Below are 27,584 nucleotides of genomic sequence, written 5' to 3'. Positions count from 1 at the left end.
GGGTAAGGCCCTGGGAATGATCCAGACATCAGTTTCCACTGCTGATCTTCTCCATGGCTGGGAATTGACCTTGGATTGCTGGGTTCACAATGCAGGACATTAACCAATGCGCCACCACTCCACCCCTATATATTTACTGCAGCCCGTTGTCAATTCATTAGTAAATGAGGGCCTATCCAGGCTGTGTCGGTTATAAGGGTTATTTAACCACACTGAAGATTACTTTAGCCACTTCGTTCGCACACATTCTCATGTTTACGAGCACATGTATCCATTTGCTAGTTTTCAAGAGCTGACAGTAACTAATGTGCATGCCAGAGTGTTTATTTTTTTGGCCGTGCTTTCAGTTTGAAGCGTGCCCAACATTGTATAGGCATGTGTTTCATACGTTTTGACACGGCCCTGTAAGTTCGTAATTTGGGAAACAAATGTTTCAGTTAATCTAGGCTCTCTGACTTGTTCCATCAGATCGCAGCATGGCAAATACACGCTGCCTGCCACATGGAATATTTTAAAATAAACAAAAAATACTGCTCCCGGACTCTCGGTTTCCAAGATTATAGTGCAGCACTTTTCAAGTGAATAACAGTGTACCATCATTCAACACGACAGAGAAACCCTAACCACAAGGCCACTTTCCATTCTCCCCACTGCTTCCAAAGGAATCAGAAAAGCATGGCACATGCTACACACTGTTGGGTTTTCCCCTTTGAGATCAAGGTAAATCCTCAAGACTCTTCCAGAAGGGTCCATCATTGGGATATTTGGAAAATTACTTTTTAAGGACTGATTGAATGTGGGAGGAAACAAGAGTGTCTGGAGCAACATTCACACGTATGACGGGATAACGCTGAGAGGTCCTCACAAATGGATTCATAAACCCATTTGCTGTCCTGCCATCTTCCTTGCCTCCTTCCAGCCCATCGGATTTGGGAATATCATAAACTTACAAGAGCGACCAATTATTGCCTCGGAAAGCATGCATGTGTAGCGACATAGAATTGGTCACTACGTAGCATAGCGCTTGCTGCTGGCAGGGAAGGGGATCTGCAGAGTGAAGAAGCCCTGACTGACAGCAGGCCACGTGACGGACCCGAGAGGGATCTAGGGTAAAGGTTACGGAGGGGACGCGTTGAGAGCTCCGCTCGTAGGTTCCAGAAGGGGGGCGTGGCCCCGCTCTGACACGGCCACGCTGACAGGATAAAAGGGGACCCCGAGCGGGGAATCGGGGCTGTCGTTGGGAGTGGGATCCCCTCGCCGTCGTCGTCGCTGCTGTCGCCGTCCACTTGGTAACTGCGCTGCTAGCAGCAGCTGGCTCTCTTAGTTCAGCGCCGTCAGTGTCGGACGGCGAGCAACCAGTATAGATGTGTGTTTAAGCGAGAGACAGCGTTGTGTAACAGCAGAGAGTGTGTAGCAGTGTGCTCGGTGTTTAATTAAAGAATTGCCACCAAGAAGTTACGTCTCCAAGTCAGTCACTACACATGCACCACCATGCCAAGATTGTGTGACTGCCTAAAATCACATTTTTCAAATCATTTTCCACACTCATTCACTTACCTTCTCAGCTCTAAACAAATGTAGAGTTTCTAATCACAGGCCCGAAACGCCAAGTGGTCAGCACCAAACAGCACAATTGAAGGTATGACAGATAAGTGTCAACACATTGCTCAAACTGAGCCAAGCTGAGCAACACTGGACACTGGCGCAGGAAAAGGAATCTCTCACCGGAGTCGGGCTGGAACTCGGCGTTCCTGGACGTCGGCTGCGCTCTACCGCCGCTCCGTCTCCGCCGCTTGGCGTGACCGCGCTCGCCGCGCGCCGTGGCCCGCTTGCTGCGCTGCGCCGGCGCCGGCGTCGACCCCGCGCCCTTCCGCGCGTCCGCACCGCCACCGCCGCCACTGCCGCTCGGGGGGCTGCTGTCCGGTGAGCTCGGTCGCGGGACGGCGGGCAGAGACGGCGGGACGCCGGCGGCGACGGCACATCCTCCACCTCCTCCGTGTCTCCCTCTCGCGTGCACTTCCACTGACACCGAAGCATCGCGGCACGGGCTCCCGCCACCCTCGACGCGCGCGGCTCGCTCCGCGACGCCAGTGTCCACGGCGAGGGCCTGTCTCCCCTGCGCGGGGCACGGGCCCCCGAGGCGAAAGTTCTGTCCGGGAAAATCCACGTCGTCGTCGTGCTCGTCGGCCGTGGCGTTCGGGGTTTGCTCTTCCGTACCACAGCGCTGCGGTTGTCTCGTGTCGGTACCGTCCACCACTTCCTCCACAAATGTAACGTCCCGTATCTCGTGCTCCGTGCCGGCGACATTGGTTTCACTGGATGCAGCACGCCTCTCGCCCTCACCGTGCGATGTTCCGTTGAGGGTTTGTAGCGCTTGAACGTCGCCCTCGACGCTGTGAGTCTGAGCCGCAGGTGGCAATCTGACGCACGTCACCGCTGCCCTCGACGTCCCGGGTTTGCCCGGCGTTCCCGACGCTCACGCTCTGCCCTATGAGCCCGCTGTGGCGTTTGGTGGGCCTCCAGTTCTGAGCGTCGTCCACTGCGTCCATTTTGCCGGCGCGTTTCCCTTCCTGCACCGGCTGCGAGATGGAGATCACCTCCACGTGGTGACTGATGGCCGCCCTGCGGGCCTGGCTACGCCGAGATCCAAAGTGCCTGCCAGTGGCGTGGCGAGCCAGAACCAGGCCGCTCTCCTGGCTCTGAGGTCGGCCGCGCCCATGAGGCCTCTGCCGTGCCGGCTCAGAGGGGCCTCCACTGCCGCCGCCGCCCCCGCCGCCGCCCCCGCCGCCACCCCCGCCGCCGGTGTCCTCGAGGCTGGACGCGATGGTATCCGGCGCCGTGCCGTGCAGCGCACCGTACATCGGGACGTCCCGCAAGTGAACGAGGGATCGGCCGCTGAGCGCGCTCGAGTCTTCCGAGAGCCGCCTCTCCGCAACGTTGCCAACCACGTTTCCTGCGCCGGGCCAAAATAAAACTTGAGGTCAAATTCAATGTCGTTTGTCGACATGTGCAGCTACTCACTGACTCAAGTCAAGCGCTGTGGATTTTTCAATAGTTTTCAATTTGGGTAATCGCGTGCCACTCCCAGCTATATTTTTGTTAACAAATTCCATCAAACAGACCAAAGGGATTGTATTTATGGGAAGGATTCCAGCACGACATTTATGCAAGGCCACATTGTGCCAGCACGCCAAGGTACGCACAGCCCGCCAAATTGGGCTGTGCGTACGTTGGCATAGAGAGTGAATTTAATGAATCGGCGCACCTCATTTTATCCCGAAGTGGTACTATTACGACTGGCAAATTTCCTTCCAGGAAACGTACTTGGTTTAAAAATATTTCTTCGTCAACGCGTAAATAACACACCCTTGTTACCGAGACACGCGGCACGTACATCTTGCAGCAAATAAACTTTTCTGCGCACAATTAACGCCCGAGCAACAATTTAGAAAAAAACATCCAGTTAATAAAAAAGCCGCGCTCCAATTTAATGCCGCTCCAAACGAAGGAGGTTAAAAGTTTTCAAGCTCCAAGCTTTGCACTCCGGAGACCAATTATGGTGTCTCACCGTCGCTTGAGAATCTGCGCGCCTGGGTGCCCGGCTCCCCCGTGCCCGGCTCCAGGCCTTGCGTGAGAACGGCCGCTTGATGGATCACATCCGGCTGCTCAAGGGTGAGAAAACGACCTGTCACCTTCCGAGCACGAGCAGGGGGGGGGGGGGGAGAACCTGTGTGATGCGATTGCACAGCTCCCCCCCCACTTCCACCCTCTCCACCCCCCACACCCCCTGGAGGCAGCAAGTTGATTACGGCAGGATGCAACGCAGGTCGTTTTGCGAGCCACCCCCGCCCCCCAAGGATGTCAGGGAAGAAAAAAAATAACAAACACTCACTATGGCTACATCAGACAAGGCCTTAATGATGCAGCACATCGTTGATGCGTGCGGTGCGTAAGGCTTTCGCGGTTAATGCCGTGCAGCTCTCCGAAGCGTTTTTGGTTTTGTGCCGCGTGTTGTTTCGGCACGATGATCCGACGTTTCACTCCGCACGCTGGGAGCTTCTTCAGCTCCTTCTTCGGTGTCTGGGGTTGAGCAGCAGGAAGGTGACTTCCTCCCTGGGAGCTGCTCGATTCGGTTGCTGAAGAAGCCCCCAGCGCTCGTAGGTGGCGCCGAACAACACGCCGTAGTACAACCCGGACAGCACAGCGGAGAGATAGCGGCGAAGACCGCCACTTTCCAAGGAGCTAAGGCACTCGACTACCCTTTCATTAACTACCTGGTCGCACATTGAGACAATAAATTCACTTGACACTTTGATGGCAATCTCAAGTGGGGAGTCACACTGCCACGTAGGCTTGATGAGAGAATTCAATAGGCTAATCAAGCGATGCCATTATTCAATTACAAAAGCTGAATGAGAAATTAAATGTTTAAAAAGAATTCTAATGCTGCTACTGCTGCTGCTGATGGATAATGCACTAAATTATGAAGCACTGCACTGCATCTATATGGAAATAATAACAGCTACATCATGATCTATCCACTCCTGGACTGAAGGCCTTCACCAGCCGTCATCATCTCTCACGGTCTCGCGATGCAACGATGCGTATAACTCCTGAACGCACAATAAAATAATCGCTTCATTTCTGCAACAGACGTCCTCTCGGGCTGTTTCCCACCTTCGGCTGCTTCTCCCTCAATAGTCTGGACCGCCAGCCATGATCTCTTTTAGTGACATTTCCTGCCCAAGCCTTCTTGGGGCACAGCAGTGGCGAGATGTTAAATACCTCGTCTGGTATACAGGAGGTCGTAGATCCGCTCCCAACCCTGATGTCTGCTGGAAAATTGGAGTTTGCATGTTCCCGCCGTGGTCACATGGATTTTTCTCCGAGTCCTCCAGTTTTTCCCTCTACATTTAGAAACATGCGTTTAGAGTACCGTATTTGGCTGGTATAAAATGTCCACGTGATGATAAGCCACTTCGTTGAGATATCATTTGTGGCCAGGTCGCTTCTGCAAAAGAGCTACATAGTTCAGTGGCCCTTACCTAGTAAAAAAACTATTAAATAGTTTAGTTGTACTTTTTTATATGTTCTGCAATCCATGTTATTTATATGTATACACACAAACTACAAAAATAAGGACATTTTCACTGGAGTGCCTAAACACATATGTGTGGTAGATTGATTCATATCTCCCCATACCCACAATGGCGACTCTATGAATTGTTGTGAGTCAGGTCCACAATTCAATTCAAGAATTGATTATTTTTAAGAGAGCAGTGAGTGGGTAACTGCCTTTACTGGCTGCAGGGTTGAAATGAACCCATTAGGTGCAAAATACGTACGAAACGGAAAATATAAATAACTAACGTGCACAATCCATTGCGTGGGTCAGGAGCTTATGAACCGGTATTACACGATTAATCTAGGCACCGTTCCACCTCTGCTACTCACATACAAAAGGCCTCCATTGAAAGAGACTCTCACCCACGCCTCGTTTAAATAAAGAATGTATGTCTCTGTCTCTTGGTGACAAACAAAACGATAAAAAAAACACAATCCACTGACATAACCTGACAAATGGTTTATGATCGTCACTCATTATGCACATGGGGGAAACAAAGAATGCGTACAACAATCTTGTTTCACATCGTGAATGTACTAACGGAATTTTATTGCCATTGATGGGGGTCAAACACCTTTGAGTTAGGGGTCAGGGTCGAGAGGTCATTGCAGCCATTGTCGCTCGACACCGCGAACCCTCTCTCCGTTGCGTCTTCTGATAGATCCCACAACTATTGAGCAGTTGACACCTTGACCCCGAAGTTCCACTTATACAATGGTCCTCTCTTACTATCCCTGGGTCACTGACCTCTGGGTGCCCGCTCCAATTTCTGTCTTTTTCACCTGTCTCCACATCCGGCCCACCCATTACAACCTCCTCCACTCCTCCGAGTTACGTTGACATGATCCTTCCAAGTTGCTTACCCTATCCTGCTATGAAATTCCAAGCATCTTCTGCAAAAAACAGACACTTCCTTTCTGTGTTAAAGTCCACCACTCTGGCAGGTACAAAGCAACGCAGGCATGAATCATGCCTCACTGCTCCTTCCCACGCCTTTGCCATCACTCTAAATCAGGAGAGGGGGAAATGCCCTAACTTTGGGTGAATGGGACTTTTCAATACCTTTGGCGGGTGACATTAATAACACACACCTTAGCATTATCCAATAATAACACCAAAAAAAACGTGCTTGCCAACCAAGTAAAAAAAAGAGGACTTTGCAGTGACAGAAGTGGCTGAGCGTGCTAAAATTAGAAACGCAGTAGGACTCAAATAGTGCGGCTGAGATGCTTTCGGCATTGGATGAATACCTTTCGCGGGCTGTTTCGTAGTCGGAAGGCTTCGTGGCAGCAGATCTCATGAAATTTACAACTGAGGTTTCGTATGGCGTATAAAACGGGCCAGCCGTATGAACTGAAGACACGGGGTCGTGTGAAGTGAGGTCAGGGGCCCCCTTCGCCCTCCGGGCTCCTGCCCCTCGCCGATCCCCTTTGGCTTCCCAATGCAATGATGCCTCCTCGCTTCCCGCCCCACACCCCCCTTCCCCGGCGTTCTGTCACAACCCAGCTACGAGCAGGCCTATACCGCATCAAAACTACACCACCACTGGCAATAGCCCAATTCTTCTTTGAAAATCATGATCATCCCATGCACAAATTGCCCAATTGCTGTACAGCGCCTTGGTAAAGGTGCTATATAAATCTCGATAAGACAAGACTAAGATGCTCATAGCGACGGATAAGATATCATTCACGGGCCATTTCGTGGGGCCGTATGAAGTTAAGCTGAAGGCCACGTGAGAGATGAATACGCGGGCCAGGTTTGTAGAGTCCCCACCGCTGCTGCCGCCGCTGTAAATCCACACTGCACGCACACGGGCCGCGTGGCCTTGGGGCTGACGAAGGCGTACCTGGGTGGTACGGGTCTGGGCGACGACGGCCTCGTATGGGGGCGGCAGCTCCCCGGGGTACACGGCCTCGCACCCGACCCGTGGCACGCAGATGTCATAGGGACAGTGGATCAGGTGCAGCCGCGACGTTCTGCCAAAAGATAAACACCAGCTTTTAAATCGGCACATCGACCGCCCCCGCAAGCAGCAAATACGATTTTAAAAGAAGGTCGGTGGTTTCTGTCTGAAATAAGCACTGAGGCGCAAGTGCTCAGCTCCTGTTCACGGTCCTGAGCCGGTGGTGGAAATTCCACGGTCGAGTCTAGCCTCGGGACCACATCCACTGGTTGACTTCCACGCAAGCACGGCTCATCCACCCACGAAGAATCGAGATTTAACCCACCGTATGCAGCTGCTGCAATAATTAAATCCCACGGAGATACTTGTAACTTTCACGTACGTTGAGAGAGGGCGGTCGGTGGGTTGCGAAAACATCGCCGCATGTGCGAGACACCGATCTACAGGGCTGGCGAGGTGGTCATTAGATAGCAGTCGAGAACGTTGGTTGCTGAGCCCTACAGTACAGACCTTGAGTGTTCCAAGTATCTGTGTGGGTTTCATTCGGGTTATTGTGTCGTGTTTCTTCCCCGCATGCACACATTTCTTCGCGAGAGAAGTGGCAAAACATCCCACCCTCTTGAGACTCAGTGTAATGTTCTTGAATAAATAAATAAGTGGACGCATATATTGAACAAAACAACCCACGAGATCCTCTCCTAAGATGTTCAGCTATTCATCGTGATGAGTCAGAGTTGACAGGATGTCACGCGTTAATTTCAGTGTATCTTATTTCAAATCGCCCTCGTCTGATGACAACGCGGGCATTGTGAAGGCAGCAAAAAAGGAAACGTCTCTGCATCTGCCAGGCATGCGCAGGCATGCCGGCTTCACCGAATGCCATTCACTCCGAGACACACAAACTAATCATTCAGACAGCAAGTTCCACTGCAATGTCTAAACACATTGTGCACCAGAAACCCATTCGTACAGTTAATAATATAAAAAAATTATAATACTTTCATTTTATATACCGTCATTCATGCCGACAGCATCCCACAATGCTCATTCTGCAAAGCCTCAAAACATATTTAAGTATACCCAATGAATTACTTGTAAACTAAATTAGGAGGAGCCAAGAAAAACCTGCCTTTGTGCCATGTGTAAGAAAACATAAACATTCTAGATTGGAAGCTTTCATGACTGCAAGGATTCATACTCTTAGGTTAGAGTATAAAACATAAACACGTTATTTTCATGTTTTGTAAAAAGTAACATTGCGAAGACACAGGAACACTGAAATAACCAGCAGGCGCATGCATTACTGCTACGCTCCGAGGATCCGGTCATCCTCGCAATGCTCTGGTCATATACGAACTATACTACTACAATAATTAGATTTTACTAGGTAAGGCCCACTGAGCTTTCTAGCTCTTTTTCACAAGTGCCCACAAATGACAGCTGAACGAAGTGACTTATCATGTCGGAATCTGTAGCAGCCAAATACTCTAAATGCACGCTTTTAAATGTGGAGAGAAAAACCGGAGAACCCGGAGTAAAATCCACGCGACCACGAGGACAACATTCAAACTCCAAATATCCAGGTGTCAGGGTCAGGATCGAACACACGACCTCCTGTATACGAGGCGAGGGTGATAACATCCCGTCAGCGCGGCGCGCCCCAAAAACGCGGAGGTCATCTCACCGATTCGCGTCCATCACGGGCGTGTAGGTGTACTCGGGAGGGTAGTAAGGCGGAGGAGGGATGGGTGGCACAAACTCCTCAAAGTCCACCGTCTGGTGCACCAACGAGTTGTGGGTGTTCAAGCAGTCATGCTGGACGTGTGAAGACCGCTGTGGTACAAACTGAGGAGAGCGATAGACCCAACATATTTCTTTAATAATCACACTGACAAATGGCTCATTAATGAAAGGCGTCAAATGGATTTTCATTCAATGCAAAATTATCTTTGAGAGATTGTCACAGCGGTATCTTAATTATTATTGCTCCTAAGTGACATGGTGCAGGATTATTATGAATACGCATCTAAGCGTCCGCGGTGAAATAAATTGTAACAATTGGAGGTCACGATTCGATCCAAGGGTAGAACCTAGCGGCCTGCAGTGGTCACACAAAACGATTAGACGCAGCATGCACGAATAATCAATTCTTCATTTAATGCATTTACTCCATAATGAGTAAAGTAAAGGCCTCCGCAAGGGAGATGCTCTAAAAAGGCCATCTCGAGTGTATTTGGCCTACCCTTCCACACCGGTCAGAACGTCTTAGAAGGGGTGGGAGGACTCACACTTCACCCCACCACACGCAACTTGCCGATCGACTAACTGTGGTGTACTCATTTATACTGCCGGGTGGACAAAGGTGGGGGGGCATTTAAGAAACTTACACTCTTAGATGCAACTGCCGTGCCGAGTAATCACATCGAACCAGCAACCTCCAGATTGTAAGTCCAGTGAGCTAACCCTTCACACCACAGCAGCGTCCTCAATACAACACACGCACAATGTATGCCAATAATCGAGTCTTGCTTGCACGATTTAGTCCACGTATGGTAAATTTACAAGTATTTTTTAAGGATGAATCACTTCATCGACAGGTTTCCTCATTAGCCCGGCAGTGCTACTCGCTGCAATGGGACGTAGGCGGGCGAGGGGGTGTGCTGGGGGCAACGCACCATGTGTATGACGTCGGCGGTGATGATCTGCACGCAGCGCATGGCGGTGGCCAGCGCACACACGATGGTGGCCAGGATGGTGAGGGCGCACACGCTGAACAGGAGATCCTGGCGAAGGCACAGGCGGGAGAACAAAACAAAAAATCTAACGATCAATTTCATAGGCAGTCGTTCACACAAATTGCATCTCACAATCGCCGGGGAACCACAGAGACGCGAGCCGGAACGGCTGCCGGGCGGTGAGCCTGGCGCCAACAATTGCTCCGGAGAAATCTCGACACACGAAGCAGCGGGTCGCATTCGGCCCATGAGGCCTTGCAGGCTCGCGACCCTCCGCATTGACGCGTTGTGTGCGTCGACGCGTTGTGTGCGTCGACACGAGCGGTGGCTCGAGCCTCCTCGCCCGCACCTTGAGAGCCAGGCGGATGGTGCTGCAGTCCTGGAGGGGGTTGAGGCGCACCGTCTCGCCCAGGTTGGTGCAGCCGCCGGTCTGCTGCCGCTCGCAGCAGACGCACACGCCGTCATCTCCCGGCTTTACCTGCGCACGGACGGACGGACAGACGGACGGACGCGTTATGACTGCGGTGCTGAACTAGCGGAGACCGATTTAACAGCCCACGGCAACAAAGGCAAAGATTCCCCCGTGTAGCCCGAACAAACTGTTGGGGCAAGTGCTGTTAACGAAGGCCGGCAACGGCACACGACGGGGTGGGTGGCCAGCTCCATGCCCGGTCGCCTTTGTCTCCCTCGTGGCGATGTTTACACACCAGGTACTCATTTGAGGCTGAGTCGACCTAGGAGAGGCGCAGATCCGGTTAAGATAATCGTCACTGGTGTTGACCGTCAGCGGGAATCGAACTCAGGTCGTTGGATGCATCACGCAGCGCACTAACCGCTACACTACCGCTCCCCATAAACAACCCACGGACGTGTGCTCACCAACAGCAGGAAGGCACAACTCCCATCTTGCCTTGCCTGCAGGTCATGTGACCGCCACATGTGTATGGACGATGTTCTGAGCCCTTCTCTGCTGCTGCTGTTTGTGAGCCGCACACCTTCTGCGTGTGCCGTTAAATCCATTTGTGTCCGGTCTACACACATAAATTTTATGGGTTTTCTCAGCATTTCGATTCGAACGAGCAGTGATATTTGGGCGTGTGGGTGAACGCGCCCCCCATTTCCACTGCAGCAGTGGCGCATACAAAACACACGTAGCAATGAAAGCACTCCGATAATAAAGCGTGTTGCCATAAAAAGCATCGAGGCACTGATATCACTCACGCACGCATGCACCAGTGATGCACTCTACACACACGTACAGAGAAAACCCTGATATCATGCTGTTTGAAGAGACCAGATATATTAATTGTTAAAAGCATGAATACAATTAATTACAAAACAATTACTAATTACGGCAATGGGTGGCGTTTCAGATGGACATGAAATACGAGATACTAAGAGAAAATACGCAGTGCGTGGAGGCGCATTACAAATGACATTTTACAGCAAAAAATGCTTTGAGAGATGCAATCGCGTCTATTTGCTTCACACATCCCCACCGTCGCACCACTGTATTGGTGTGCGTCACGGCGAGCAACAGCAGCCCCTTCTCTTTCGGCAGCGCCGCATCACTCATTAGCGCTCGATAGATGACTGTTCACTATCGCGTTTCTCATTCGAGCTCGTCCTGAGACTCATCCACAGCCTGCGGGAGAGAGCTCCCCCCCCCCACCCACCCCTCCTGCGCCACGCGCTCCATTCCTGCCGGGTAAATATGCACGCAGCCCAGAGCATTCATTTTCAGCCGGGATTACCTCCGTCGGATCGACCTCTCATTTGGGATTCTCGAAATACAAACAGGGCGCAGCTGGTCTTTCCCGAGCACCGCTCAAGCCAGGTGCTCCGTGTTGTGCCGCGAAAGCCCTGGGTGCGTGATGGCAGCGGCAGCAGTAGCAGCAGCAGCATTTCCCTCCGCTGACAAGTTAAACCCCTGCTGCTCAAGGACGGCTGAGCCACGTGCACTTTGGGTTGAAGCACGTCCCAATACCGGATTCGTGCGCCGCCACAAGCCTCGAGCCCACCGCTAGCCTCCTAATCATTGCAACGCCACGATGTTTAAACGCCTCTACAATGCACGCGCTGAGTGTGAACTTGCGGAAAATGACGACATCATATAAGCAAACGTTTCCTCATTACAACCACTTCAATAGGTGACATCTTATATTCTTGGTTCTTTCGGTAAAGTCACGTAGAAGAGAAATAATAAAATAATATAAATATAAAACAATTACAAACAATTGTTTTATATTTATAATAATATAATAATATAAATATTAAATATAAAACAATTGTTTTATATTTATATTATTTTATTATTTCCCTTCTACGTGACTTTACCGAAAGAACCAAGAATATGAATCCCTGCAGTCACGAAAGCTTTAAATAAAATTTAGGTGACATCTGTTTACATACAACTTTATTTACAGATTTTGTCATTCCTTAGGAAGTAAAATGTGCGAGATAAAAACTAACGAGCAACAATGATCACGCCACACGTATGTTTGTAAAACGGCCGTTCTCATTTACCACGGAATCGTATATCGTTCGACACACCGTACGCAGCAGCATTGGCAACGGTGGGAATGTGCCGCTGTACAACGGTAAGGCACGCCAGCACTGCTCAGAACGACCAAACAGCCTTACACCGGCGCGCGCCTTGCAGGAGCGGTTCCTATTCCTATAGGACGACGTTTCCACAGTGACGGGAGCGGCGATGAACGTGGGCTTGCAGGACAAATAGCTTTCATTGCACGGGACCTCTACATTTACCTTTCGACCACTGAGTATCGACCGGAATGTTGCGGTGACCCTAGCCCAGTGGGTTCTCAGAGCGCGGTTCCCCCGGTACCACCGGGTGGTCTGAGACGGTCCTCCCGGTGGACCGTGGGGCCGTGATGCAAATGCAGGCTGATCCGGACGATAATGACCAGCGTCAATCCGTATTGTTTCGCACATTCATTTTTGTATGATATTACATTTTTAAACATTAATTGAGGTAAAACTACGCTGATTAAACTATCCTAACCTCAAGATCTACACGCCACCCCCACGCCTTCCAGAAAACCCCCCATCATTGCTGCGTTCAACCTTCGATTGGCTACGTATGGTGTGAAAAAAGTTCAACATACATACATTCTATGAATCATTGTTAGTACTCTTTGGTTTTTTCGGTAAAGTCACGTAGTTAAAAATTTGAATGAAAAAACAACTAAATTAGCAAAATTACTGTGATGGTTCCACCTGAAAATGGAAGCTTGTGTTGCCTCCGAAACGTCGTGATTTAATTTAGCTGTTTTTTCATTAAAAATTTTACGTACGTGACTTTACCGACAAAATCAAAGAGTATGAATCATTGTTAGTAGTTCTGGTATTTAGAGAGAAGTGAATTCGTATTGTCACAAGGAGTGGGGTGGGGGGAGGGGGCTGTGTGGGGCCCGTGGAAATGTTTGCATCGGCTGAGTGGTCCGCTGGCCAAGACACGTTTTGAGAACCGCTGCCCTCAGCCGCTCGCTGTGTGCACCCACCAGCTGGCAGTGCGTGAGCGAGTTGACGAGCTGCGCATTCTGGCACGACAGGATGGAGCCCGCCAGGTTGAGCATGACGCACACGCCGGACAGCAGCGTGAAGAACGTCACCTGGGAAAGGGCGGCACCAGTTACACGCGCGCACACGCACGCATGGGCAGAGACAGAGAAGGATGTGTGAAGGCAGTGCGTGGAAAATAAAGCACCGGGCAGGAGGGCAATACCAAATGTTGTATTCGTTACGTATGCTTGCATTTTAGAGCGGGGCTACTCGATTTTAAGACACCGATGACTCGACCGATAAGACAACACGACAATATTTGGACAAAAGTCTCACCTCTTGCCACGTGCGCCGCTGCATGGGAGACAATGGGTGGGTGGGGGGGGCTTGATGATGTCATCGACATCATCAGTCACGTGGCGCTGGGAGTGTGGCCATTTTTTATTAAACGGCCTTGGTTAATATTGACCACCCAAAAAAAGTCGTCGATTATAAATTTTAGTCGATTACTTTTGATTAAAGCGGCTCATCGGCTCTACATGGGTTTGCCATGCGAGTGGGCGTAATTTATGTGTTGGGGGGGGAAGTAAGTTCACACCAAGGGTTTGGAGTCAGCGTGCGGCTTAATGTTTTACACGGCTAGGATCGAACCGATGTCAACCGTGTGAGCTGTGGCTGGGAATTTAATTAATGTCTCCGGGTTTGTAGCACTACGTCCAAACTACCACTGATCCACACGTACATACACACACACGCTTCCACACCAAGGTAGCTTATGCATCAGTGGGTACCAGGGTGAGAATGATGAATTGATTCTTGGTAACTATTGAGTTGTAAGCTCAAAATACACGCGTCAAAGTACGTGTGCAAGAATCCATGTTATCATATGCACCGTGTGTTTATTGGGTTAATGGCACACCTGCAGCCAAGAGACACTTCAGTACACTGTAATGTAAAACAAGTGTAGGGGTTATTACGGGAGAAACGGCGGACAACAAACACAGGGCTGTCGGCACTCACATACACGGGGGGTCACACCGACGTCCGCATCAGTTATTGCCCACGCCCCCAGCCCTCGGAGGCGATCCCTATAAAAGGTGGAACCCAAAGAGCTCGAGGCAGTTCGACACGAAGCTGACCAGTGAAGATCCAAGACTCGGAGATTAGGCCCTGGGACTCCCCGGTCTCGCCGTCCTTATAAGGGCCGAGCCGGGTAAGCCAGTGGCGCGGCCCAAGAGCTTCCAGACCGCTGCCCTTATCAGGGCAAGGCTGGTTAGCTGGTGCCGAGATCTGTGCTTGCCAGGGCCAGATCAGTCAGCCTCCCGTAGCCCAGTAGAGGAGGACTGGGGGACAGGACAGAGGGCTTAGTACTAGGGTGGGTTTCCCATAGTACGGGTGAAGGGGCCGATACCCCTTCAACTATTGTATCTGTCCCGGAGTTAATAAACAGTGTGTCTCAACTTCCTCATCGTCTCCTCATCAACTTACTACATCTGGTGTTGGAAGTGGGCCAAGCATGGATACGAGACGGAAGACTCGTGCCCAAGACCCAGGAGAGGATGACGACGAGGGAGGGGCAGTGCAAGACATCGCCGCCGACGTACCTGCACAACTGCTGCCGGCTCCGACATCGGCGGGGCCGTCGGAGAGGGCCGGGACGTCGACTGACGAGTTGGCGTTGGCTCACTCGCGGCTGGCGGAGCTCTTGTATGCAGCGGCCGCTATGCTGGAACAAATAACTCGCCTGGGGCCGGGAGGAGCGACGCGGCGGGAAGATGGACAACGCCCGCCAGAAACTCCCGCCTTTACAACAGCGGGGCGACTCGAAAATCCCGCCACGAAGACAGTAGGGGCGGAGGGAGGAGTCCCAGCTCGTCACGCGGGAGACGGTGCCCAGCCAGCAGCCGCCACGTCATCGGCGGAGGCGGGTCGCGGTGGCAGCCTATCAGGGGTTGAAACGTCACCACCAGCTGACGCCAGCACCGACCATACAGTACGGGGACGCGCTACGGATGCTGCAAGAGACGCTCCAAGAGGATCGGAGACGGAGCCGACATTCCAGCAACGCCTGCCGGCCCTACAGGTATTTGTTGCAAGCGACGGCGATTGGGGGGGGTTCCAGCGCCGGTTCTTGGCCCACCAAGAGATGGCAGGCTGGTCGGACAACGAGGCGCTGTGTGCTCTCCCGGCGTTATTGGACGGCGACGCCCTGGGCACCCTCACTGCTGCACCCAAGTCGGCACGCTCCACCATTCAGTCGGCGCTGCAGCTGCTGGCCACCGTTTATGGGCCGCCCTCCGATTGTCGCCAGCTCTTCTATGAACGGCAGAAGGGTGATAAGGAATCGCCACTCGCTTATCGCACGGCCCTGCTGTCATTGGCGAAAGACGCTTTCCCGCGTATGGATGAAGAGGGGATCGATGCGATGGTGGCCGAGAAAATTTTGCTGCTGGCTGACGATCTGGACTTCACCATCTTAGCGCAGGACGATGCGGATATGTCATCACTGCGGGCTGCAAGGCACATTCACGCCAATCTCATCTCCCAGCGGAGGAAGGCGAACAAAGCTGCTGCACGACACACCGTGGCGGCAACCTCTTCTGGAATGGAGGGAGCCTTCGCTGCGGATCGTTCTGCAGGATGGCGATCTGCCGAGCGACCGGCTCGGGACGTTCCAAGCCACCGAGACCAGCCCAAGTCCTCTGGAACGCTCGTCGTCTGCTATAATTGTGGCCTCCGGGGCCACGTGGCGTCCGGATGCCGGGCTCCTCGACAGCGCGGTGCGAGACCTGGAGCTGCGGACGGCCCTCCTCACAAGCCTTCGCAACATCCTCGGGCAAGTCATGGCACCCCACATGTTCGGCCTGCACACACACCCACTTTCCTATCACATGGTCCGATACACAATTCTCGGGGGTTGGGTGCTGGTGCGTCGGGTCGCGGCATGTCGGGGAGGGCGCTCCAACCGGGCCAATGGTCCGAGTTGGCTCACCGAGTTGTGGCTGCATCAGCGGGGTCGTCCGTTGTCGCGGGGCATATTGACGGGGTGGAGGTACGGCTATTGGTCGATACGGGAGCTTCGGCAACTATCATTTCAGATTTGATTTATAATATCCTGCCCGTTCAGAGTCGCCCGTTGCTCCCTGTCGATATACCGTTTTACGCTGCGAATGGGGGCTCGTTGGGTATTATCGGTCAAATTCGAGCGCAAATTTCGATAGGGGACATTAAACTATCTGGCCCGGTGTTCGTCTCCTCCTCGCTGGCTATTCCGTGCCTGTTGGGGACAGACTTTTTGGCCAAATTGCCCATCAAAATTCTGATTGACCAGCAATGCATCGAGCTTCCATCGGGCCGACGTATGACGTTCCTACCTGCCACCCCTGCCGTGCGTGTTGCCTGTGCTACGGTACAGGCGCTTGTTGCTCGGACGGTGCGTGTACCCCCGGGGGCACAGATGTTGGTACCCCTGCGCTTGCGTCGACCGTTCGATAAAGGAGTCTCTGACCGGGGCGTTATTTTGGGACCATCTAGAGCCGGGGTGAGTGGGCCAGATCTGGTGACGGCCCAGACTATTGTTAAAGGGGATGGGGACCCGTTTATCGCGGTCCTCAATGTCGGGACACGGACGGCAGTGGTTTCGCAAGGTACCGTGTTCGCACATGCGGTTCCGGTACCTGCGGAAACGCCGATCATTGGCCAGGTGGCCACCGATTCTCAAACGCGATTAGCCTCAGACGCTGACAAGGTTTGGCTGGATGCGTTGTGTGCTGAGTCACCTGACCTGTCTGACGCACAACGTGCTAGATTACGCGCCTTATTGCGAGAATTTTCCGACGTCTTCAGTAAACACAAATACGATATCGGATGTACCAAATTGCTACGCCACCATATTGACACCGGTGACAACGCTCCTATCCGCCAAAATCCTTTTCGGTTAAGTCCCGCCGAAAAGGATCATGTCAAATCGGCTGTAGATGACATGTTGAAATCGGACATCATTTCTCCCTCGACCAGCCCTTGGGGTGCACCCATAGTGTTGGTCAAAAAGCACGACGGGTCCCTAAGGTTCTGCGTTGATTTCCGGCGATTAAATAAGATCTCGGTGGCCGATGCTTATCCGCTTCCTCGAATGGACGAATCGCTGGATGCCCTCGCGGGATCGCGATTCTTTTCCACTTTGGATTTGCTCTCAGGATTTTGGCAACTTCCCTTGGACGACGAATCCAGGCCCAAAACAGCTTTCCGAACGCCGCACGGCCTCTTCCAATTCAATCGCTTACCCATGGGATTACACTCTGCTCCCGCGACGTTCCAGCGCCTGATGGAATTGGTCCTCGCTGGCTTGCAATGGGAGGTGTGTTTGATTTACCTGGATGACGTTATCGTATTCAGTAAGACGTTCGAGGAACACCTTGATAGGCTTCGGGCCGTCCTTCTCAAAATGCGCGCTGCTAATTTGAAATTCAAGCCACAAAAGTGCCATTTGCTGCGCGAATCTGTTAAATATTTGGGTCACATCGTCGGCCGGTCAGGTATCTCAACCGATCCCGCCAAAACGCGTTGTGTCAGCTCCTGGCCTATTCCCACCTCGGTGGGGGAGGTTAGAAGCTTCATCGGCTTTGCTTCATATTACCGCCGGTTTGTTGCGGACTTTGCTTCCATCGCTAAGCCACTACATGCCTTGACGTCAAAAGGGGTCAAATTTCATTGGGGGCCGGTGGAGAACGCCGCTTTTGTCTCTCTTCGGGATGCCCTGGTGGGGGCCCCGCCGTTAAGCTACCCCGATTTTTCCATGCCGTTCGTGCTCGACACGGACGCAAGCAATACCGGGATTGGAGGCGTGCTGTCACAAATTGTGGGTGGCGTGGAGCGCGTTGTGGCTTATGGTAGTAGAGTACTGTCCCCGGCCGAGCAGCGGTACTGCGTCACCCGCCGCGAACTGTTGGCTATCGTGTTCTTTATCCAACAGTACCGGCCATATCTGTACGGCCGGCATTTCACCGTCCGTACAGATCATGCAGCGTTGCAGTATGCCCTACGAATTAACCAGCCATCGGGGCAGTTGTCCCGATGGCTCGAGATCATGCAGGATTTCGATTTTGAGACAACTTACCGGAAGGGGATTCGCCACACCAACGCCGATGCCCTATCACGCCTGCCGATCGCCCCGGATTGCACTTGTTTCTTGGGTTCGGGCCGTTGCAAATCGGCAAGTGACGGCCGGGATCGGGTTCTTGCGGCCGCAGTTGATACTCCTTCGGACGCTGGTCCTATTTCGGAGGGTGGGAGTGATTCCCTACTTGGCTTGTCAAGTACTGAGTGGGGTCGCCTCCAAATGGAGGATGCGACCCTCCTGGCGCTACGACGTCGCGCGGAAGGATCAGGTCAAGGGAAGTCGGGCGTTGACTCATGGGGGTGGTGCCAGGGCTTACTCATGCATTGGGACGGGACGATCCGCCGTCACAGGCTGGTGGTGCCTTCCACGTTGAGGGGTAGGGCTGTATGGGCTGCTCATGAACGGCTCCTGCACCTGGGTACCCTCAAAACACTTGCCATGCTCCAGCTTAATTACTTTTGGCCGGGCATGGCAAGAGACGTGGACGATCTGCTGCAGTCCTGTACCCAGTGTGCACAACGGAAGCCGCCGGCGAAGGGAGCCAGTCCACCGCTCCAGTCCATTTCGGTCACCCGGGTTAACGAGCTGGTCGCCCTTGATATTTTGGGACCGTTTCCTTCCACGCCGAGGGGTAATAAGTACCTGCTGGTTGGCGTGGAATATTTCACGCGATGGCCTATGGCTTGGCCCCTCGCCAACCAGTCCGCAGCGGCCGTTGCGGAGGCTTTTGTTCAGGGCTACGTCCTCGACAAAGGCGCTCCGGAACGGTTGTTGACCGATCAGGGAAAGAATTTCACTAGTACCCTTTTACACGAGGTATGTGGCCTTCTGGGTACAAAGAAAGTTCGTACCTCGCCTTACCATCCACAAACGGATGGGATGGTGGAACGCTTGCATAGGACTCTTACGTCCATGCTATCCCACCAGGTATCTGAGTCCCAAAACGATTGGGATCTACGGATCGGGGGAGTCCTGGCGGCATACAGGATGGCTCCTCACGCGGCGACCGGGTTCTCGCCATTTTTTTTGATGTATGGTCGCGAGGTTGACCCGCCTGTCGCGACTCAGCTGACGATTGCCGCGCCTCATGCTAAGTCGAAAATCGCCGACCATGTTAAATTTAACATCCTTCGCTTGGCGGAGGCACGGCAGGCGGCCATGCAAAACTCTGACTCTCGCCAGAAACAAAACGAGAGATTGCGGTCGCGCCGGACTCACACGCACGAATGGCACCCGGGCGACCGAGCATGGTTGCACTGCCCTCAGGTGCCATTGGCCACCTCGGCTAAGTTGTTGCGACCATGGAGGGGCCCCGTTGAAATTGTGCAGGTTGTGCGGCCTCAATGTGTGCGCATTAAGTGGGGGAAGCGTCGGTGGTTTGTGCACCCTTCACGGTTAAAGCCATTTTTTGCTCCGCACGCTTCCTCCCACGTAAATGGCCGAACATGTGGGGAGTCCTCTGACTCCGGGGGGGCGGGATCGATGCCAGCCTCTGATCCACTAATGACTGTCCCGTCTTCAGGAGCCCCAGGACTGAAGCCCTCTGGGCTGCCAGCCTCCCCCGTGGGGGGCGGCGCTGGCACGTCCGGGAAACCGGACGACCAGGCACCTGCTGATGCGACACCTGCCACTGACTCTACCAAGCCGGCCCCTTGTGACGGGCCCGCTGCACGGACTCGCGCCAAAACGCGCCGGTTGTTATGATTAGCTTTCCGCGCGTGTTCCGTTGCTGCGGAACCCGCTCATTGTATATATGTTTTTTTAATGGTTGTATGTGTGTGTAATAACGATGACCACGCTATCTGCTTGTTCCTTGCTGTCCATGTAAGTGTGTGCGTGTGTTGGGAATGGACGGAGAGTCTGCTGTGGTTGCTGAGTTTCAAAGGGAGTGTGTGCGCTGCTGCGTGGAGTTGTTATCTTGATGGTAAAGTTAATTATTAACGTGGGAGCGTCGGGTATCCTGTGCTGTACCATCTCGTGGGTCACCGTGCGCGATGGGCTTAATTGAAATGTTTTTTTTTGGGCTGTATTATGCTGCGAGGTGCTGTGTGCGATGCGGTCGTTGCATGAGAGGGAATAACTGTGTTGTGGTTGAAAAGTTACGACGGGATTGATGGTGTGTTGGTCGCCTGCAGATTTGCTTGCTATTGTGCTTCAATGTACGCGTGTGATCGCGATATGCTGATTGCATGTGCTGTTATACCGTTCTGTATATGTGTTGCGGTTCCGGGTGGGGGGTTTTTTTTTTTAGGGAACCATCGGTTGATGTTACGCTTGTTCTTGTTATTGTTACTGTTACGAGGCACACGTGTATTGACGGTGTTAATCTTTATTCTTGGGGGTTGAGGGATTGTTGCAGCCGGGACGGCTGCGAGCTGTACAGGGGGGGGTGATGTAGGGGTTATTACGGGAGAAACGGCGGACAACAAACACAGGGCTGTCGGCACTCACATACACGGGGGGTCACACCGACGTCCGCATCAGTTATTGCCCACGCCCCCAGCCCTCGGAGGCGATCCCTATAAAAGGTGGAACCCAAAGAGCTCGAGGCAGTTCGACACGAAGCTGACCAGTGAAGATCCAAGACTCGGAGATTAGGCCCTGGGACTCCCCGGTCTCGCCGTCCTTATAAGGGCCGAGCCGGGTAAGCCAGTGGCGCGGCCCAAGAGCTTCCAGACCGCTGCCCTTATCAGGGCAAGGCTGGTTAGCTGGTGCCGAGATCTGTGCTTGCCAGGGCCAGATCAGTCAGCCTCCCGTAGCCCAGTAGAGGAGGACTGGGGGACAGGACAGAGGGCTTAGTACTAGGGTGGGTTTCCCATAGTACGGGTGAAGGGGCCGATACCCCTTCAACTATTGTATCTGTCCCGGAGTTAATAAACAGTGTGTCTCAACTTCCTCATCGTCTCCTCATCAACTTACTACACAAGAATAACATTCTTTATTTTAATTAGGACACTTAGTCGCAACAATATATCGCATCTCTGGGGTGAGTGAATTATTCTACACCGTGCCATATATGACTCGGAAACGAACCCAAATCATCAGCATTACAGTAGTGCGCGCTCACCACTACACTACCGCTCCCCAACACACGACAGAGACAAAGATCCCCCTCCTCTCCCCAGTATAGCCTCAACAGACCGTTGGGGCAAGTGCGGTGAGCGAGTAGCACCTATGAAGACCGCAACGGCACGCGAAGGCGGGTGGGTGGCCAGCACCATGCACCAATTGCTACGAACCAGTGAGCGCCCATGGATACTTGAGACGGGGGGAGGCGGGGAGAGTGCTGGCAATTATTTTTAATCAATGCAGCAAAGCCGTTTGTGAAGAATCCGCACGGCTGGAAATGTCACAGAGCACAGTCGCCTGTAACGCCCGGTGGCCACCACAACGAGGGCGAGCCGGGCGCGTTACAAGCAACCACTCGCCTCGACGGCAAAGGCAATGGGCCGGGGCACGACTGCGGCAGGCAACCAACGCTCCCATCCACCGACGTCTTCCCAGAAGGCTCCGCCGACGAGATGTGTGGAGCACCCCGACTGCGATTCCATCGCGGTGCATAAACAATGGGGCGAGATGTGCGGCGAGCACGAAGTGGCCAATTGCGTGCGTGCATGTGTGGGAGGCAAACCAAGCGGGGCTCAGATGAAAATGCCAAAATCTGTATCAGCGGATGCGGTGTTGTTCTTTCCATAACACCCTTCTTCCCTGACCCATGCACGCCCCCGGGTCCCCCGTGGCTGTGCTTTTGTGTGTTGATTAGTTCGTGTGAGAAGCTCCGTTTTCTCTGTCCCGAGATGATTTCTGGTGGATTGCCATTAACGTGCGAAGGCGCGGTCGCAATCCTCATCGCTTCTGCTTTGTGGTGATTATCAATCGGCATTCGTCGCCGCCGCCGCCAAATGAATCCATGCAGTCTCAATTCGGTTTTGGTTAATAACAAGCCTTTGTCGATCCATCGCTGGATGAAAGTCTTACCCATGCTACGTCGGTAATATTCTGTGCCTGCACTCTGCTGTGGTGCCCTTAGTTAACCTCCGGTGTAACGCGGCGGGCGCGATTAAATTAATGATTATCGACAGCTCGTCAATCTGCTGTTTGATAAAGGTACGGCCATGCCGTGCCAATTGTGGGGGTTGCTTGACCATACTTCACCACACTGGTCAGTGCGGGTTTAATGAAGGGCGAGGAGGCAAGGACCAGTTTGAGATCACACTTAGACCGCTGATGTCAACCGATGCCAGAAATTGAACTCAGGGGTCATTGGGTTCACAGCGCAGAGCTCTCACCACTAACCGCCGTGCCACCGCTGACTCCATTACTCATGCACAAATACATCTGTTCGCTCCAAATGTGGCAGACTTCGAAAAATTTGACAAATTGCTGCATGCATGGCAACCTCACGTTAATTTATTTTAATCAGCAGAAAGGCTGAAACTGTGCCGTCGATCATTTTAATTTTTCTGCCCTCCTTTAATTACAGAAGGCTCAATTATTCCCATGACGGGTTGTAGGAAACGGTGGGAGGAGACGCAAATACATTTGTGAATATTTCACCATATCCTGCGTAAAATCGCATTGGGTTTTAGCGCTATTCACTGCACACGCAAAAAAAAACCCAAATTTAATTATGCTTAGTCTATGGCCAATTTAGCCCTTGCGAGTAAGTAATGGCTTACGAGAGCAGTTAAAAAATACATCAAAAGGAGGTGCGCAGGCAAGGGCACCCAGCAGCAATTCAGCCCAGCGTGAATCCCCTTTTGTTCTCGGGTGACACAGCGAGGGTGGGGGGGTCTGCATCGACCGGGCCCCATTCAGCCAATCACCAGCCAACACCAGTGACCACACGAGGCGTTTGGACGTATCGAAAAAAATGTGCTGCAGCAGATATTAGAATGTCCATTCCTATCGGCTTTCTGTTACCGAGCATTACATTTTGTTGGGCAATAATCCCATATAAAAAATGATGGAAATTACAGCCCGAGCTTAATTTATTCTGCAGATCTCCGCGCAAGCCTCTCTGAAGTGAGCACATTACAGTGTTGTCATTGCATGCCCGGGGCTGTAGTTAAGTGTGCTCCGTACTTAATCGGCAGACCTTATTTTTTAAACGCATCTCTTAAAGATAAATTTCGAGTTGAAACAAAAAAATGCGCAAACCTTCATTTCGTTCATTTGTTAGCATCTCAGCCCGTGGAAAAATCCATCGTTGTAAGCAAGAGATGTAAGCTATTGCCGTGGTGCCTGCAGGACAGAAGCCTATTTGCATGGTAATGGCATATAATCTACACAGCTGATGCGAATGGAAAGCTGGAATTCCGCAGATAACAGCACGAACAGACAACAGAGAAGAACTGTAATGGGTTTTTCTCAAACCATTCTAGCTGCCCGACACCAATTCAACATTTTTTTTGGCTGGTCATTAGTCAACGCTGCTTTTCAATCAAAAGGAATGCTGCCCAATTACCTCTGCCAATAACAAGATGAAGTCAATTACTGGCTCAGCCATGACACAGCAACGGTGTACAAATTCGTTACCGTTATAACTTCCAGGGATTGCAAGCCGTGAACCTGCTCTCTACGCGACATCCGAACCTATACGGCGAGGCGGTGCTGTGTGATCATTTCAAGGGTCAATAATAAAATAAGTATTACTTTGTGGAGTCCCCTAGTATCGGGGGACTGGGGAGGGCTGACCTCCACACCCTCCTGTTGAAGGCTCAGCCCCTCTCTTCTAAATTGTACCGTTTAAAGTTTGTTTAAACATTCCCTGTGTCGTGATCCCCACCCCTGTGTGTTTCGTATGCCCCACTACAGGGTTCACTCTTGTGTGAAGTCAGCAGCAGTTATCCCTCCAGCCCCTTCCATCGTCACGGCCAAATCTCCCCACTGGCTCAGGTCCACCAACGGAGATGGGCATCGATGATGCTTGTTTTAGAAGGAGAGGCCCTTTGGCAATTTGTCATGAAGCTAACGTATCCTGCAAGGTGGCTCAGCAGAAGGTTCAAATCCTGTTCGGGGGGAGGGGGGGGACTCTGCCTATATTCCCTTTGGCGTCGATAAAATGGGTACCACCTTTGTGGGGAAGTCAACAGCGGTTGTCCTATGGGTTACACTCACCCCCACCAGAGGAATGAGGAATTTCCACCAATAGCTCAGACCGGTAAACGGGAGATAGCTGCTGGCTCATGCTCATGACTTGTCACTACACGTGTACATTAGTAATTTCATGATTCACCCCACCATCGACGATTCAATACATTTTACGAAATTTAGGACAGCAAATTATATTTTTAAAAAATCGATTCCGTTGTGCCATCATTTTTTACATGTTTGCATCGTTTATTTTTTTTGTCCTATTATTATAGTTTCATTCACTCACTAAAAATTGACATTTGCAGAAATAAAAAAAATACGTCTATTCTTATACAAGCACGATTCAATGCATATACCATGAGCCTGGAGAATCAATGTTAATCGATTAATCGATGATGGATCGTTGTTTTACCCCTCCCCAGTTTATATAAAACGCTGCCACTCGTTCCTAATTGTTGCATAGCTACAAACCCACACATACCGGCATGCATGCATGACACCCACGAGCTTGTATTTAAAAATAATGCATCCAACAAGGGAATACCCGGGAAAACAAAACAATGCCAAGCCAGCGTTGTTTGACAGTTCACAATGCACGTCCACACGTGAACAATAAAATGACATCGCCCGGGTTATGGTGGCCAAAACAACCACAGAATGAGAGCGTCTACAAAGAGGGCAGGCAATGTACTTGATTTTTGTTTACCGTTGCTGCGCACAGGCCTGAAGGCCCAAAATACCAAGCGACCAGCAACAAACAGCATGATTAAAATTGCAAGAGATAAGAGTGAACACATGTCTTGAGTGGAGTCAAGATTAAATAATTACTTGGGAGGAAGTGAGAGGTAATAAGCGGAACAGAACGATATTTTGACCTGCAGTGTGGTAGTTGACCACAGAATCGATAAGTCGAAACGGTCAGTTCGGGCAGACCGAAGCAAGCAGCAATTCACTGTGATGTGAGCACTGTGAAATGTGCAGACACAATTAGTAATGAACACAAAGTGTTTTATTGTTGAAGTCAACGATCACTGTGACTGGACCAAACGGGCATGGTGATGACTGTGACGACTGCCCAATAAAGAGCAAATCACAACCAGACCGCGACAAGACGAAATGATAGAGTCCGAATGAAAGTGAAGTCCAACATTATTTTGAAACCTTCTGAGAGAATGCGGCACACCGTGGAAGATCAAACCATGTGGAGTGATGTTAGATGGATCACTACGGCGCGCGGAGCCAAGTGCCGTAGAAATGGGTGCAGAGGCGAACACACCACGCAGTACCACTCAGTGGGCCACGAGGGCCATGGTACTGGGTGCTAGCGGAAGAGAGCCTGATGAGTCCTACCGGCAGAGTAGGGGATCACAGCCTCCACCAGCGCCGCAGGTCAGAGGTCGCAAACGGGTTTTGATTCCTTACCCGTACCCGGCCGCACCAGGGTCGCAAACGGGTACCCGTACCCTATCCGATAGCCGGCCGGGTACGGGTAGCCGGGTATCGGGTAGGGTACGGGTATCGGGTACCCGATTGCGACCTTTGCCGCAGGTAATCGCCACAGAGTCGGTCACTGGGGGAGTGTGGTGGGGGGCGGCTGGCGGTAGGGGTCATGTGAGGACGAGTCACCCCGGCACCGGGTTAAGCACGTGATGGGCCAAAGGTGAACGAGGGGACACGGGAAGAGTAGCTGAGAAACGTCTGGAGTGTTCCCGAAGGGGGCGTGGAAAGGGTGGAGCCAGAGAGGGGAACAGGTGCGGTGTTGCCTGGAGCCGTCGGGAATATTCCAGAGGTAGGCGTGGCCGAGGGTGGAGCCAGGCCGCGCCGGGAAGGATAAAAGGGTAGCTCCGATCGCATATCGGGGCTGTCTGCAGGTGAAGTGGAACTCAAGTGCTACGTCTTCGTCTTGGACATCGTGGGTCCGGCAGCACGTTGGCTGCTCTGACCCGGTTATAGTTTTCCCGTATGTGAGAGAGATAGGTGTATTATGGTTCCGTGTGTAACAAGAGTGAGCGAGAGGTGTATTTAGTCCCGTGTGTAACGGTGTTATGTAAATGTAGAATGAACGTCGTTGCTCCTAAATGACTCACTACACGTGTAATTGGCTATATAGTTAAATTTAAGTTAAACAAATCGATTTGCCAACTTCGCCGATGAGCCAATCTGAGGGAGAACATGTGCATGTCCCTCAAACCAACACTGATGTCAAATAAGACTCAGACTATGGCTAATATAAAAAATAAAAACGCTTAAATTAACTGTGATGTGAGCGCTTACCACGAGAGAGATTGGCCGCTTCCAAGATATGACTCCTATGAGACCAGACAGCAGCACCTGTGGAGAAATAAACGCATATTCACAGTGCAATCATCACCTTCGTCGTAATCATATTAACCGTTAAGATTCAGCCACGCTGCTCAACGATGGAGGGCTGTGGGTTTGAGCAACAATGCCAGTATCTCCACAACGATGAACGGGGTTAACGATTGAGCTGAACAGTTTTGCACAGTTGAAAAAATTGTTATTTTGGAGATGAAAATTAAAGATTGCATTGTTCTGTAAAAGCAAACACACATTAATTGACGGGGGTCAATAAAAAAAAGCCACGTGCAAGTTTTGTCGCAAAGTTGCACCTGTGATGCACGCATGCAGTTGTTTTTTTTTCTCTCTCTCCACAACTCATTAATGCCAGCCTTTTAAAGGCCGTAATTCTACAAGTTCACTTCAGATTAGTATAAAATCTGCAGAAGCAAAGGAGCCCTGGGGGTTGTTTTTTCGTGCCATGAATAAATAACCAGTGGGATCTGTGTTTTGTGGCTATGTCACCGGCGGGAATCAATCCCAACACAACAATCCACTATTGCGGAGGGTGTCAAAGACGGCATGCCATGTCGCCGTGGTGACCATTGGGGAGCGACAGATGCTGTTGTCAAGGCGTCAAAAGTCTCCCCTGTAACTTGTGGCGGCCACACTTTCAGCGAGCCTCTACATCTCCAAGTGGCACCGGCCAAGCTGGACAGACTCCACACACACACAAAAGCAATCCATATATCCTACATCCGGGCATCAGTAGAGTATGGC

General features: G+C 51.8%; 1 protein-coding gene across 1 annotated transcript in view; it reads right to left on the bottom strand.

Annotated features, from left to right (window-relative positions):
- The window catches only part of LOC133346581 (protein ENTREP2-like), a 78,021-nt gene that overhangs the window by 12,113 nt on the left and 38,324 nt on the right, over nucleotides 1–27,584 (bottom strand). The window contains 9 exon segments of the mRNA XM_061558243.1: nucleotides 1,726–2,445; nucleotides 2,447–2,953; nucleotides 3,569–3,692; nucleotides 6,975–7,104; nucleotides 8,716–8,876; nucleotides 9,707–9,814; nucleotides 10,116–10,244; nucleotides 13,291–13,401; nucleotides 26,781–26,837. Coding sequence (XP_061414227.1) covers nucleotides 1,726–2,445; nucleotides 2,447–2,953; nucleotides 3,569–3,692; nucleotides 6,975–7,104; nucleotides 8,716–8,876; nucleotides 9,707–9,814; nucleotides 10,116–10,244; nucleotides 13,291–13,401; nucleotides 26,781–26,837 — 2,047 coding nt within the window.

This window comes from Lethenteron reissneri, chromosome 24, assembly GCF_015708825.2.
Source record: "Lethenteron reissneri isolate LAM-NWPU_2019-01 chromosome 24, ASM1570882v1, whole genome shotgun sequence".
NCBI classification, from domain to species: Eukaryota; Metazoa; Chordata; class Hyperoartia; order Petromyzontiformes; family Petromyzontidae; genus Lethenteron; species Lethenteron reissneri.
Note: the sequence above shows the minus strand (reverse complement) of the source record. Positions and strands in the feature narration are given on the sequence as shown.